The sequence below is a fragment of the Anopheles cruzii genome, chromosome 3 (assembly GCF_943734635.1).
Source record: "Anopheles cruzii chromosome 3, idAnoCruzAS_RS32_06, whole genome shotgun sequence".
NCBI lineage: Eukaryota > Metazoa > Arthropoda > Insecta > Diptera > Culicidae > Anopheles > Anopheles cruzii.
Genome location: NC_069145.1, coordinates 20213703 through 20227900, shown reverse-complemented (window position 1 = coordinate 20227900; position 14198 = coordinate 20213703). Strand labels below are relative to the sequence as shown.

General features: G+C 48.7%; 5 protein-coding genes across 6 annotated transcripts; 1 reads left to right on the top strand and 4 right to left on the bottom strand.

Annotated features, from left to right (window-relative positions):
* Positions 1 to 101: 101 nt before the first annotated feature.
* LOC128275293 (eukaryotic translation initiation factor 2 subunit 3-like) lies at positions 102 to 5693 on the bottom strand. The gene is made up of 4 exons (XM_053013750.1): positions 5562 to 5693; positions 5000 to 5174; positions 618 to 1728; positions 102 to 547 (listed from the first exon to the last, which is right to left on the bottom strand). Exons 1-4 carry the CDS (start codon positions 5637 to 5639, stop codon positions 487 to 489), a joined length of 1425 nt encoding a protein of 474 aa, XP_052869710.1. The 5' UTR covers positions 5640 to 5693; the 3' UTR covers positions 102 to 486.
* A 390-nt stretch (positions 5694 to 6083) lies between these two features.
* Positions 6084 to 7562, top strand: LOC128274676 (protein SET). The gene is made up of 2 exons (XM_053012944.1): positions 6084 to 6741; positions 6816 to 7562. Exons 1-2 carry the CDS (start codon positions 6324 to 6326, stop codon positions 7154 to 7156), a joined length of 759 nt encoding a protein of 252 aa, XP_052868904.1. The 5' UTR covers positions 6084 to 6323; the 3' UTR covers positions 7157 to 7562.
* A 137-nt stretch (positions 7563 to 7699) lies between these two features.
* LOC128274677 (ATP synthase subunit O, mitochondrial) lies at positions 7700 to 8870 on the bottom strand. The gene is made up of 3 exons (XM_053012945.1): positions 8750 to 8870; positions 8140 to 8586; positions 7700 to 8058 (listed from the first exon to the last, which is right to left on the bottom strand). Exons 1-3 carry the CDS (start codon positions 8777 to 8779, stop codon positions 7903 to 7905), a joined length of 633 nt encoding a protein of 210 aa, XP_052868905.1. The 5' UTR covers positions 8780 to 8870; the 3' UTR covers positions 7700 to 7902.
* Positions 8871 to 9936: 1066 nt separating this feature from the next.
* On the bottom strand, positions 9937 to 11147 carry LOC128272894 (uncharacterized). Of its 2 annotated transcripts, XM_053010778.1 has the most exons (3): positions 10990 to 11072; positions 10694 to 10924; positions 9937 to 10626 (listed from the first exon to the last, which is right to left on the bottom strand). In XM_053010778.1, coding segments are annotated over exons 1-3 (840 nt in total). In that variant the 5' UTR covers positions 10991 to 11072; the 3' UTR covers positions 9937 to 10018. The 2 variants fall into 2 exon arrangements, with proteins under 2 accessions (XP_052866738.1, XP_052866737.1); XM_053010777.1 differs by having other exon boundaries at positions 10694 to 11147.
* Positions 11148 to 13274: 2127 nt separating this feature from the next.
* Positions 13275 to 13886, bottom strand: LOC128270018 (general odorant-binding protein 99a-like). Its single transcript, XM_053007421.1, has one exon. The coding sequence runs from the start codon at positions 13884 to 13886 to the stop codon at positions 13275 to 13277; it is 612 nt and encodes a 203-aa protein (XP_052863381.1).
* Between the last annotated feature and the right edge of the window lie 312 nt (positions 13887 to 14198).

Sequence of the window (14198 nt, the reverse complement as noted above, 5' to 3'; positions counted from 1 at the left end):
CATTTAATGAAATAAATGAAAAGGTGTTCTTCTAAAATTGGTCGCTCTTTTCGGCAACTTTCTTTCGATGTATGTCCCGACACGCGTTGGTTTTGTCCCGTTTTTCTGAGGTTATGTATTTGAAACTGCATTTCTCGTTTACTGCCATTACAGACGGTAGGTTTCCTAGCACATTCCGGGTGAAACATAGTCCCGCTGCGTTCAATTTTAAGCTGTGGCCACGGAATATCGCTATCCACCCGTGACTTTGCAGAACGGACGAAGCTCGTTCGATCTGCAACGTCGCACGATACGTTAAATGGATCCTGCATGCTGCTCTGGTTGCTGGCGATCATTTTCCTCCCGAAACCCAACAAAAACAAAACCCAAAAAGTCAGGGCAAAGAAACTGTGCACGCACGCTGCTGATGTTATTGACTGAATTGGTTTAGCCGATACGAGAGACATGGTCAGAACGTTACGCCAAAAATGATGTGTCGCGTCTCTTTTAATTTTCCTTCAACGGTTCAATAACGGTTCCGCCACGAATCTGACCCCAGCCAATCAAACTGCAACGAAGAAAGAAAAACAGAATAAAATGCATTTTTCGTTCTGCGGTACCAATCTCCGGATCCTTACCGCCAATGGTTCTCGACACGCCGACTGAGGGCGATCTTTTCGTTCTTCTCCGTACACACGGGGTTGGTGAGGGCAATTTTGGCCAAATCGGCACGCGTGGCCACCACCCGGCCGCCGGTACTCAGTGAACCGATGTTCACCAGCAGCATCTCGTGGCGCACCAGCTTCTGCACCTTGGCGCCCTTCTTGTCACCTTCCATGCGCACGCCGAGCAGACGCTTCAGCAGGTAGTACGACACTTCCAGTTCGATGAAGATGTTCGGCAGCGCACCGACGGCTCCCAGCACCTGGCCGACCAACCGATCGGCACGGCAGAGCGTTGGTTCGATCTTCGTGCCGACCCCGATCAGACCACCGGGCACGGCAAACTGCAGCTCGTTTTGCTCGGTGTACAGCGAAACGATGCGCGAGAAGATGGGCTTGCAGGTCAGCTTGCCCTCGGCATCTTTGCTCACCAGGCCGGGCCGAACCTCGATCTCCTGGCCGACCTTGAGGACACCGCGCAGAATCGAACCACCGGCCACGCCACCCTTCAGATCGTTCACCTCACAGCCCGGCTTGTTGACGTCGAACGAGCGGATCACGATGAGCCGCGGTGGATCGATAAAGTTTCGTGGCGGGATCGGAATCTTCTTCGTAATGTACTCGCACAGTACCTCGATGTTGTACTTGAGCTGGGCCGATATCGGAATGATCGGGGCCCCTTCGGCCACCGTGCCCTGCACAAACTTTACGATCTGATCGTACTGTTCCTTCGCCTGCGTGTCCTTCACCAGGTCGATCTTGTTCTGCAGGATGATGATGTGCTTTAACTTCATGATCTCGATCGCGGCCAGATGCTCGGACGTTTGGGGCTGCGGGCATGACTCGTTGCCGGCAATCAGCAGCAGGGCGGCATCCATAACGGCGGCACCGTTCAACATCGTTGCCATGAGAATGTCGTGGCCGGGGCAGTCGACGAAGCTGACGTGGCGCACCAACTGGAAGCGACCGGTACAGGCCGGACGGTAGCATGGGAAGCTGTCGTCCTTGCTCGAACCGCCGGATGTGAAGCACGTCGGCCGTAGGCATTTCGGATTGTCACATTTGTAAATCTTCGCATTGGCGTAACCTGCGCAGGTGAAAAGAGGAGACAGAAAAGCGGGAAAATTAACGTTCCGTTTCTGGTTGCTGCGTAGAGACACACACACACTTTGTCCATAGAGTAATACGCTTACAAGAAATAGAAGAAATCGACCAGTGGCGAGTGGCCAGCTGTATACTAACCTGCCGTATCCATCGCTTAAAACGATCGTTACTCACGGATCCATAACTTGTATAATAAATTCCAACAAATAATAAATTACAAATTAGTATTCTCTTTTATTCTTTTTTACCACACATAACGCTTAATAGAGAAAAGTCACTGTGTGTTTCACGCCCAAACATTGTGTGCGAATTGCTTCAATTCCGATAATGGCTTGGGTAAGTTCTGGGGCTGTTATCCACATAATCCTTCATGGAATCCTATTTATTCTCAGACGTGTCGCAAAAGTTGAATCCTTGGGGTTAAGATGAACACAAGTCATCAGAAAATATACTTCCGACATTTTGAACTGCCGCAGAGACACTCCGAAAATTGTGCTATGTTTCTGGAGCCGGTGGAAGCGTCGCCATTTACCGCTTCGCCCTCCTCCGACGCACTGTCGCCGGTCGCACCCATTTGGGAGTTATAGTTGAACGTCAGTTCCTCGCCCGGTTCGATCCGCCGTAAAGCGAACAGTGCCAATCGCGGTAGATTCGGATCGAGACAGTCAACCCATACGGACCAGATGCCGCAGTTTGGATCGCACGAGTGGTTGTAGAATCGTGAAATATTGCCAAACTGCGTGGCATCCATTGTGAACGGCGTATCTGCACCGTTAAAATCCAAATCGAACAGATACGTGCGCCCGATGGAATCATGCATGCGGCCACGTTTTTCAGCCTCTTCGTGGGTAATCACCTCGCCGCAGTACTCGCTAATGTACTGGCGTTCGTATATGCTAACGTTCGTCTTGAGTCCCCATCCGCGCCCGTTGGACGTTTTAAACAGCGTCAGGTTACAGCGGCTCCCGTTCTGCACCACTCGATTGGGGCAGTCCGGTCCACAGCTGCACCGTTTATTGCACTCGTAGATTGGTGCACCAGGAAGTAACCGTAACCTACGCTTGGCAGTGTACGCAAACTGGCCGCCAGCCATCGGACCACAACAGGCCCCGGCCCGCCCATTACACGGACTACACTCACAACCGTAGGGAGGATCGTTTGGTATGGTGATGTGGTCGCCTCCAAAGTTCGAACGCACATACGTAAAGCTGCTGGGCGGTGGATCCAGATCATGATCGTTCGCCACGACCACACGGAGCGTCGGCTCATGCCGGTTGATCTGAGTTTCAAAGGCCAGCAACTGTTCCAGTTGCGCTTTGCGCTTCAAAAACGACAACTCCCAGCACATGGCCTGTACGATTCGGTCCCAGATTTGCTTACTGCGTGAACGATTGATCCACAATTTGGCCATCAAGAGTAAATCGGAGCGCAGTTGGTCAAAATCGTACTGTTCATACTCCGATAGTATTTTCTTTGCGGTTTTAAGCCCTCCCTCATGCAGGGTTAGTGCCTCACGGTACTGATCGCTCGTTCGGACTGCCTGTTGAATGTCACTGATCGTGAACCGCACACTGTCACCCGTTAGTGCTTGGGACAGAAAGTCATCCAATAGTGAGCAACTTCGCACGTTCTTTAACGATTCCCAAGTGTTATCGTTGGAACTGTAATTTTTCCATTTAATGAGGAAATACGGAGCATCAGCAATGATCTGAACATCGAGAATTTTTTCTACTTTGTACTCTGAATCGACCACCATCGCTTGAGTGTTTGCTTTCTTCGACTTACTGTCACCCACTTTCAGCTTGATTGGTAAAGAGTGCCTCCGGTTGGACACCGCTTGAGATGAACTTTCTTCTCCCTTCGCTATCGAAAGAGGGTAATGCTGTAGACTCGTGTTACATTCATCGCTGTTAGATCCGTCGCTGATCGGTGGTGTAATGCAGAGCCCATTTTCCGCCTTGACGGGCACAGGTTTCCGATCACGCAAAGGCGGTCGGGTCACAATCGCTTGTTTGACCTTTCTCGAACGAGCGTTTCTAGTCTCGATTTTTTCTACTTCTTGCTTCATCACATGAGGTGTTGTAACGACTTTCGCCTTCACCAGCACAGGTTTCCGATCAGGCAAAGGCGGTCGGGTCACAATCGCTTGATGGACCTTTTTCGTACGACCCTTTCTAGGCTCGATTTTTTCTACTTCTTGCTTCATCACATGAGCTCTTGTAACGACTTTAGTCATCGACGTGTGAGTCATCCCGTCACAGCCGTTCGGAATCTTCGCTTCCCGAGCTAATTTGCTGGACGATGGCGGGGAGAGTTTAAAAAAATGCTCGATCCTCGCTTGTTTCTTGTGATTGGCGTTGGAGTCGGTAGCCGTTGTTCCCGGGCTAAGAAGCACTCCGTGGGACCGTTTACGCTTTTTGTTGTTGCTTTTTTTGCTACCGGCCACCTCTTCTTTCACCGGTGAACTGGAACAGCTCGGAACCTTATATCGTTCACGAGTCTTTTGTATATAGTTCTGCAACGCTTGACTATCGGTGGTCAACGCATGGATGGTCTTCGGAGATAAAGGTTCTGGAAGGCAACCCGGCCGGCGCAACGTACGGTGGGCGGATAGCGGGAAGAGAGATAATGAGAGGGAAAGGGAAATACGTTTGCATCATTATTGCTCCTTAACTGTTGTCCTTAACTAACAATGCTACCAAATGGAACTTGTCAAAACGTTTGTCGTTTACTTTCTAGTACTTAGTCGTAACTAAGTCTTTCATCAGTTGCGATCATGCGACTGATCGGGCGCTGTCGACGCGTCCGTATTTTCTCTCGCTTTCTCCCATCTCTCGCAGCACCCGCATATCTCGCCATTGTGCAAAATCGCTAGAACAATTATTCTTGTGAAGGAGGCACGTGTTCGGCATGTTCCAGTGTATCTTTCATGACCCTCACGCTGATGTGGGCATTTGTGATTAGCGTCATTTGGTTTGGCACTTTGATAATTTTCACTCACTAAAGAAGGACACTTGATTGTCACGGCATACTTAACGATAGCAGCGATTTCACTTAAACTGTTCGCCGTTGCCAGGATGAGAAAGCGGTGAGGGACCAAGACGCGAAAAGCGAACGACCAGGTGGTCGAACCGCAAGAATCGTTATGTATAGGACAGAGTATTATTATGCGACAAAGGAGGTTGTCGTCGTTGCATGTAATTGGCACTTTAAACAAATGTCCCTGTCGGCAGACAGTGTCAGGTTGCACTTACCAAGTTTAATTGTAATGTTGCGCTCCAGCTCGTTCTTGAAGCGTACGGTCTGTACGCCAGAAATGGCTTTAACAACTGTCGATTTTCCGTGCGCTACATGACCAATGGTTCCGATATTGATCGTAGCCTGTCGAGAAATTACTTCCGGCGAAAGTGGGGTCAGCTTGGTAATGTCCTAAAAACGGAGAGCAATAATTAGAGAATGTTTAGAAATGTTCACAGCGTGAACAGCATGGACCGTAGCTTTTCCTGTCACTTTTTCAGTTGATTTTAATTCGCTGTTCACGGTGCTTGAGGAATCCTAACCTACAAAACCCACCCCACAGTGGGGCCATCGTTGCATCAGCTATGGTCAAACAACACCTTACCGGAGAGACCGTTGTCGCGGTAATCCTCCGTGTGGCACTATTTAAAACACTAGTGTACCACAGTAAAACGGTTCAATGTACCGGAATGCATCGAAACCTAGCTTGAAATTGTCTTGTTGGCATCGTATCGCAGGAACGCGTCCCACGGGAAACGAGCTGCTTTCAATGAAAAGGGCGACAACCAAAGTGCTTACCAGCTTAGACAGATCCTGCTGCTGTAGATGCGGTTGACCAGTGGTGGCCGTCGAGGTTTGCTGGTCAGCGGACGACATTGTTTGAGAAAATTGTTCACGCGTCTGCAAGTAAGCGAAACCGGACAGGTCGACACCGAATCTTCCGAATGGCCGCTGATGGCTTTGATTAGAGCGTGTAACTACCTGTGTGTGCGTGTCCATGCGCAAATGACAGTTACAACTTTCATTCGTCTGAATCGTGGTACACAGTAAACGAACCCCAGGATAGTGGGAAAATATTATCAAAGATCGGAATTTCCTGGAAAAACAGGTGAAAACAGAAACAATTAAATTGAGGCATTCTGAAACGTTTCACCAGGGCGTGAAACATAAAGAATAATTGGTTTCAATTGACGACCGCGTAGATTTACTGTAGCCAAAACGGCGAATGGCAGCACTGGCGGCCGGCTTTTTTTGCAAAGCAATCATCAAACGTCAGACAGTGAAAAAAGAGGAGGAGACGATTGTTAGCAAGCGGCAAGAACGCGCTACTGTGAGATCGTGTGTTGTGTGCGGTAAGGAAGAAGAAACATAAAACAGCTTATAACGCGCAAATACTAAGTGGAAAAAATATTCCGGAACATTCGCTACTAATCGGTACCGCAAAGTCCGTGCCAGCCGTTTGCCACCATCCGCTAAGCGACTGTTGTCTCGGGTGTGCGCCTGTAGTCGAGTGTTTCTAGATTTCCCGCTTGGCGCTCCGCTTGCATTCTCCGTCGCACGATGGCGTCAACAGCGAAAAAGGCGAAGAAGTCCGTGGACGCTCTGGAGGACGAGTCGGTGGCACTGGAGGCGGTCGACAGTTGCCAGAACGATATCGACGCTCTGAATGAGAAGGCCAGCGAGGAAATACTGAAGGTGGAGCAGAAGTACAACGCTCTGCGCAAACCGTACTACACGAAGCGCAACGACATGATCAAACGCATTCCAAACTTCTGGGTGACGGCCATTGTCAACCATCCACAAATTTCCGGCATCCTCGAGGAGGAGGAAGAGGAGTGCTTACAGTTTATGGAAAAGCTCGAGGTGGAAGAGTTTGATGACATCAAGAGCGGGTACCGGATTCACTTCCATTTCGAGGAGAATCCGTACTTTGAAAACAAGGTCATCACGAAGGAGTTCAACTTGGGCTCGAGTGGCGGTAAGTTGCCTTTTATCCTCCGTTTCGTAGGCGTATCAGATAAAGGACCGTTTTCCACGTGTTTCCATCCACAGAAAGTCCCGTTTCGTCCAGCACGGCGATCAAATGGAAACCGGATCATGATCTGACGAAGTCGCTGCCGAAGAAGCTGACCGATGTTCGGCGGAAACGCCGCCTGGAGTATCGGACGTTTTTCGATTGGTTCACCGATAACAACGATCCAATCAACGATGACATCGCTGAGCTGATTAAGGACGATCTGTGGCCAAATCCGCTCCAGTACTACCTGGTTCCGGACGTTGAGGTGGAACAGGAGGACGATGACGAGGACGGCGAAGGCTGCGAAGAGTTTGGCGAAGAGGCGGACGGCTCAGAAGACGACGAGGTAGAGGATGAGGAAGAAAAGACATCCTAGAAAAAATCCGGTGGTGTCGACCACATCTAATATAGTCGGACGCCTGCTGCGATTCCTTGCGGGCATAACTGGTCTTATTTTGCTGCATGAAGCCACTTTTCCGCAATTTTCACTATCGCATTTTTTTCTGCAGCTTCTGTAGCTCACATTTTTTTGCTTCGATACTCAAGCCACTATTATCAAGACAGGAGAAAGGGATTGACGAAGCAGAAACAGAGACAGTCCATCCCCATGTCCAATGGTGTATCGTTCCTTTGCTTCCCTATTTGAATTCAAAAACTATTCTTCCTTTGATTGCTGAATCAGAGCCGGCAGGAGAATGTTTCGGCATCGTTATCACTCATAACGGAAATCTGTTCAATCCCTCAAAATGTGCGAAATATACCGTCTTTGATGAATCGCAGTATGCAGATATGAACTTGGTGTTGCTGTATACTCCAATCCGGAAACAGTGCAAAAAAAACTGGTGGCGATACTGCACTCTAAGTGGCCAATATGTGGCCTTTCGTTTCATTTTCTTTTCTCTCAGCCGAATGATCCGAATCGCTACGTTTTGTAGTCCTCAAAGGGCTGGTATTTTATTTTATCGGCTAGCGGCAATATTACACTTCTAAGTGGCCAGGAACGTACCGCGCAGAGCACCTGTTTATGAACAACACGGTCGTCCCAACCATCTGCTAACTTGCAGCAAACCCCATACGCTCAGCACAGCCCTAAGGCAGCGCTATCGGAAACCGCGACCGGCTTTAGACGGGCGACGTGATGATGTCGGTGTACTTCTTGATTTTGCTGGCCACACTCATGTCGACGTACTTGTCACCGATTGACACAACCATGCCACCGATCAGCGAAGTATCTACCTTTGCGGTCAATTGGATCGTTTGGTTTGGTTTCAGGAATGCCTACGAAAGCAGAAAATAATATTTCCATAAACTTTAACGGGAAGGATCTGCAGAGTGAGGTTCGCTCTTTAGTTGCCGTACCTTGAGGGCATTTTCCAGCTGCTTACGCTGACCATCATCCAGTGGTTTGGCGGTTTTCACCTCGCACACCACTTCACCGCGTTCGGCGGCCATGATCAAGCTGAAAGCGTTGATAATACCGTCCAGACGGCCGAGACGACCGTTTTCGGCGAGCACGGTCAGCAGGTTACCGGTAGCAGCATTATACTTTACCTTTGCGGCCACATCCTTAAGTGCTGCCGCCTTTACGTTTCGCTTGGTCGTCGGATCTCGCAGCAGATCGCGCACCTTGGCATCCGTTCGCATCTGATTCTGCAGCCCTTTCAGATCTTTCTCCACCGCGTCGAGAGCCTTCGTCTTAGAAGCGGCCGAGTAAAGGGCACATGCATAGCGGCCCTCCAGACCAAATACCTGCACCGGGGGCTTTACCAGCTGAGCGGTGGCTGAGCTGGTGCTCAGTTGACGAGCCTGTAAAAATGTTCGCAAATTACATAACCGTAAAATAGAAGCCTTCCTTCTTGACATAACCCATTCCGGAACGGTCGATTAGTCAGGCAAAACAAATCAAATCAGCCGACAGACACGGGGTTGTCTAGTTTAGTTCCTTATTTTGTGTTCCATTGATACTCACAAGCAGGGTCAATTTTCCTGATGCAGCCATCTTTCTCCAACGAAAACTGAGGGGTTAAAAAATCTCTTCGCAGGCGACTGTTTTTCCTGCGACCGTGATACTTGACAGCGCGATGTCACTGTTTGACATTTTGGTTCGATGGAAAAGTACAGGGTGGACATTGATTGCTAGTCCCTAAATACATTCTTCGCTTTTAGCATAAACGAATTTACGACCGCTGTGCTGTGCAATTAAAAATTTAAGCGTATTCTTCGATAATGGTGAAGCTTACAAACAAAACATTCGCTTTTCAAGAAACGGGCGTCTTCTTTCGAATGTGATCCAAAACGTTTGGGCTTTTATACTGTACACAAATCGATGCTGTAAACAATCGAAATATACGCTAAACAAGCGGCAAGAATAGAACTCATCCCTCATCCGTTTCATACATTGTTATGCATAATATTTTGTGTGGAATATTTCAGCCTGTATTCAGCATGTGAACAAAATGACGCGTTCTTGTATAGTTTGCAAGGCATCTGACCGAACAATTCTCTGTCATCGTTTTCCTATGCACCCAGAAATGTTGGAAAGGTGGCAATCGGCGTTACGGCTGCAACATATAAGTCTATCGGTTCTGGCAAAGAACTATGTCGTGTGTACACAACATTTCCAGCAACCGGACTACCGCAACCGCCAGTCTCGAAAGCTGAATTCTACCGCGGTGCCCCAGTTAAAACACTTCAGGAAGTCGGCCATGTACCATCTGCCCAGCATGTTTGCAAAAAACAAACAAGATTTATCGATAAAGCTATGCCCTGCGGTGGAAGCACCCACGTTTGTCGATGATTCTATTAGTGCGGACGAGGAATCAGAAGACGCGGATCAACTACAACCGTACACGAGAGACGAACATGAGTTGCTAGATGAGGAACATGGCGTGGAACTGGTCGAAGTAATACATAACGAACTTGTAGGAATAGAAAAATTATACCCTCCAAGTGGGACCAGAGAACAACGGAACGTTTACACACAAACAGAACCCATAGTTGTTCTGACCGAAGAAGCAGCTCTACAAAAAGAGATTATAGCTGAGTTCTATCCCGAGTACGCGGGACGGAGCAAATTAACGTTAATCAAAGAACTGAAAGACCTTAAGAAACGTTTCAATAACGAACACAAAACATGTGAATCATCATGAATACATGAAGCCAGGGCAATAAAACCTTTAATGAGAATTTCAGTTACAATAAAATAAAACATTTACAGTGTTTTACATATAAAATTTTCTTAATTATCGGCAGAATTCGCGTGGTCCATAGCTTCGCGCATTACTTGCAATACGTGCTCGTAGCGTGCCACTTTTCGCCGCAACTCCTCTAGCTGCTTTCTGTAGAATGATTTCGGCATCTGCACATACTCTTCACCTTTGAAGATGAACTCGTTGATCTGAACTTTCTCCGACTCATCGTCGCTGCCATTGTTAGATAAACTTTCTTCCGTTTGTTCAATAATTTCTACAGCATTCGTAGACGATGTACATGACGATTCGGCGGTGTACTTCGTAGCTGACTCGGCGGTGGATTCCTGTGGTGCTACAGTCGCTGTCGCCGGACGATATCCCGTTTGCTTGTGGTTAAGTGATTTCAATTGATTTGAGGTAACATTTACTTTTCGAATGAGCGTTCCGTCGTTCAGCTGTAGGGTAAACTCATTGGCTTTGCCTGTTGTGGTTGTTCCCTTTTTTCTGTTTATGGAATGCAGCTTTGCCTTCATTTTGGCTATCTGCGTTACGGGATCCTTTCGTTTGCGAGCGAATATCGTTGAATTTTCAGAAGTGGTTTCGATAATTTCGTTGTCCATGGGTTCAGCGGAATAGCTTTCTCGATCGACCATATCTACAATCAGATCCAGAACATTGCGAATGTGTTTATTAATTTACTTTTGGCTACCGGTATTTCTTACCTTCATGGATCATGGCGGTTTCTTCGACGTTGTCCATTTCGGAGAACACCATTGTTTCAAGCTCAACGATGTGCTCCTCCTTGTAAGCTACCGATTCAGGCAATTCTAACGATTCCATGCTTTCCGATTCATGATTCAACTTTGGCATCTCATCGAACGGATAGGGTACTGCGGTCTGCAGCAGTAATTTTCGCCGTTGACTCTGGCACATATAAATATTCTTAAAATGCACTTCGCAAAGATAAAGGGTTTTGTCTTCAGCATCTTTCTCGCTTAATCCGGCATTTTTAACCCACTTTATGCGCCGTTCAAGATCTTTTGGGAATATAAAAAACGTTAGATCTGGATTCGATGTTGATGAATTCATGCACTTGTGATAGCTGCAAACTTTCTTCAACGCCCCATTTCGAGACTTATTCATTTTGAGAGCACTTATTTTCACCGAATTGCAGTTTTTGCGACCTTTTCAAGCTTTGTGTTTACTTTGTGTCGTAGCGTCATCAAACAAAGCCAATGACAGCCCATCTGACAGTAGAATTACAGACGAAATCCAAAATCGAGTTAGTGAATTGATGACAAAGCCAAATTGTTAACTAAAAAATATTAAAACGATTGTGATGAAAACAAACCTTTAAATTCGGTTCGTTTCGGTTTCCATGTGCGTCGAAAATAGTGAAAATATCTACTGTTCAAATATCAGCCGCCGCGGCTGTCACTGATGTCGACGAAGACGACGGCGATCATTCGCGTCATCGTAGTTCGAGCCGCCCGAACTGTTCGTCACCGCCTGACAGTAAATTCCTTCATTCCGTTCTGGTCCGTTCTTTGGTTTCGTTTGTTTCTGTTCGCTGTTGTTGTCGACCGCAAAAAAGGCAAGATAATGTGTAAAATAGGTGCTGAGTTTGTATTAATCGCGTGCAACAGTGGCAACAGCAATCGCGATTGACACGTCTGGGTCTGGCTCTCTGGGGTTTGCCGTGTATGGAGTGCCGGGAATAGCAACTGGAGCAGAAGAACCGTACTTTTTCGCTCGTCAATTGTTGTTGGCCGAACGATGAGCTTCTGGTTTCTGCGTAACAACGATGCGGCACGTGAAGAAAACGATGATGAAACACGCCCCATTTCCAGCGGAGAGTGAAATTCTAAACGGGATGCATCTCTCGCCCCTTCTGGGTGATAGCGAAGCGGGTGATTACGGTGACAGTGCCAGTAGGTAGCCAGCGAGACCGTGCATCCGTGACGACGGCAGCTACCGCAAAGTGCCCTTTTTGTCCGAGTCGTCCATTCTCGTGGATCGCGTAAGTGAAAACCGTGTTGCTGGCGCTTGGAAACGTGAAACCTTTCCGTTGGCGCAGTTCGGGGAAAGCGCTGGAGGTGGTTGTGGCCGTATGCAGTGTAGTTGCAGAGGAAAAAAGTGATTGTCTGGAAACGAAGATAAAGAAGCTTCCCCCGGAGTTCCGGCTCGGTGTCACTGCGGAATTTTGCACAATGGATTTCAGAGCCGCAGCAACAATGTTCTACATCTGCGTAGGCTGTGGAGAATCGCTTGTGCTGCTCTTGCTTCGAATGCCAACTGCAGCAACGGTTTAAAGTTCAACGAACGGCCACAAAATTGCTACGCTTATTGATTCGATGTCGTTCCACACTGCGAGGCCACGGGACCGGCCCACCCTCTAGGCCTCGAAAGAGGGGCATAACACTCTCCCTTACCGCGGCAGGTGCATGTCACGAATGCAGTATGGCTTACGGCGTTGTGTAACCCTCTACGTGTGTGTGCACCGTAGTGGTTGTGAAAAATGAATATTTAATTATTGAAAATTCTCCAATTGTCTTGTGTGCTGCGCGGTGTGGGGCGCGGTTTAAAGCGAGAGCCAAAGCGAAAAGCGAAACCGCGTAAAAACAACAAGCTCGTTCACGCCAATATACCACGAAAAGCAAGAAATGCCTTTTGTTTGAAGCAGCTTCTTAACGATAGCGCGATCACAATGAGAGGCTAATGTGGGGACTGCTTTTCTTTATCTGTCACTGACCAGTGGACCATACGTCCGGCTTTTATCTGACGGTTTTTTTTTTAGTAACACGGAGAATAAGAAAGTTACTTTCATGCGATAGGACAAGCCGGCAATGTTGAGGAAACCATCTTGTTTGAGGCCGCGCACTGTGTTTTGTGTTGATCGATGGCAGAATCGTGACGATTCGTGCAGCATGAATACTGGTTGACGATCGTAGAACTCCGCAAAAGTGCCTCCGCAATGTTGGGCCGGTTTCGTGTCAACCGAGGAGACAGAAATGACGTAGGTCGGTTGATAGTTTTATGTGCTATATTGATTGTTTTTATTATCGCTGTGTGTGTGCTGCGCGGGGGTACTTGATTTGGTTGGCGAGGGGTGCGGTTGTGATGTTTCTTTTACTGCCTGCTTTGATCGATTTTCTTACATCAACGCGAGAGAAACGTGTGGGCCAAAAGTCGGCCGCCGTACTTTGATGTGCACAAGTTTAAAACCGATTCAAAGCAGGACGACCCAACAAGCCGATTCCTCTGGGTGGCCCCGCCATCAGTTCTCCGGTCTATCGATGGTGCTTAAGGATGCAGCATGGGCATGTTGTGGCTACACTTGACCTTGTGCATCTGAGCGACGAAGTCGTTGAAGTGGAAGTCCATGTACTTGGCCATCGGCTCCTGGAAGCAGAGTTCCTGCTTGTAGGCGGCCGTGCAGCGGTCCGGGCACGGGACCGAGTTTTGCTGCAGGCAGAGGGCGTGACGCTGGGCAAAGGCATCGCAGCACTCGCCCAATCCGAACTGCAGGCAGTGGCGCTCAAGATCGGCACCAGTCTCGTCGCTGTAGACTCCCAGCTTGATGGCCACGCAACGGAGCAGGCACTTGGTTTCCGCATCCTCCGGGAACAGACCGGCCAGGTACGCGGGGAACCGCTGCAGCGGGATGCGCAGGGTGTTGAAGCAGTCTAGCAGGACCTCAAGGAACTCGGAGTACGATGCCGGCCGGTAGGTCGGGTTGGCATCCCCAACCGAAACCGGGTGCAGCTTGTTGGAGCACTTCGAATGGGTCTCGACTTGATTTTCGTGGTGTCCCTGGAACAGAGTTTGAGGTCCACGTTCATAGAAATGTTGGGGATGGGCAGAGGCCAGCATCAAGAGGCTGGCGCCGACGATCACTACGGTGACGGATCCCATGTTGACCATTTCGACGAGATTGGCTTGCAAATGCTAATTCACTTGAAACTCTCCAGACAGTTGGATTGGGCGGACGCCTATGCTGGTGTTCTACCGATGGGGATGGCGCGGTGACTGTACCTACTAGGTCCCTTGGTGGGATAGTTTTATACTTTGGGGGTCCGGCAAAACCGTCACTTGCCCAAAACACGCTAGCCGGTGATACGGCACGCACCCCTATCGCACTAACAGGTAGCAGTCCTGGCATGAGCTTTTGCCAGACGATGCTCGGTTACCAAAGGTTGGTCGTGCCGCGACCGGACCACGTTCGCC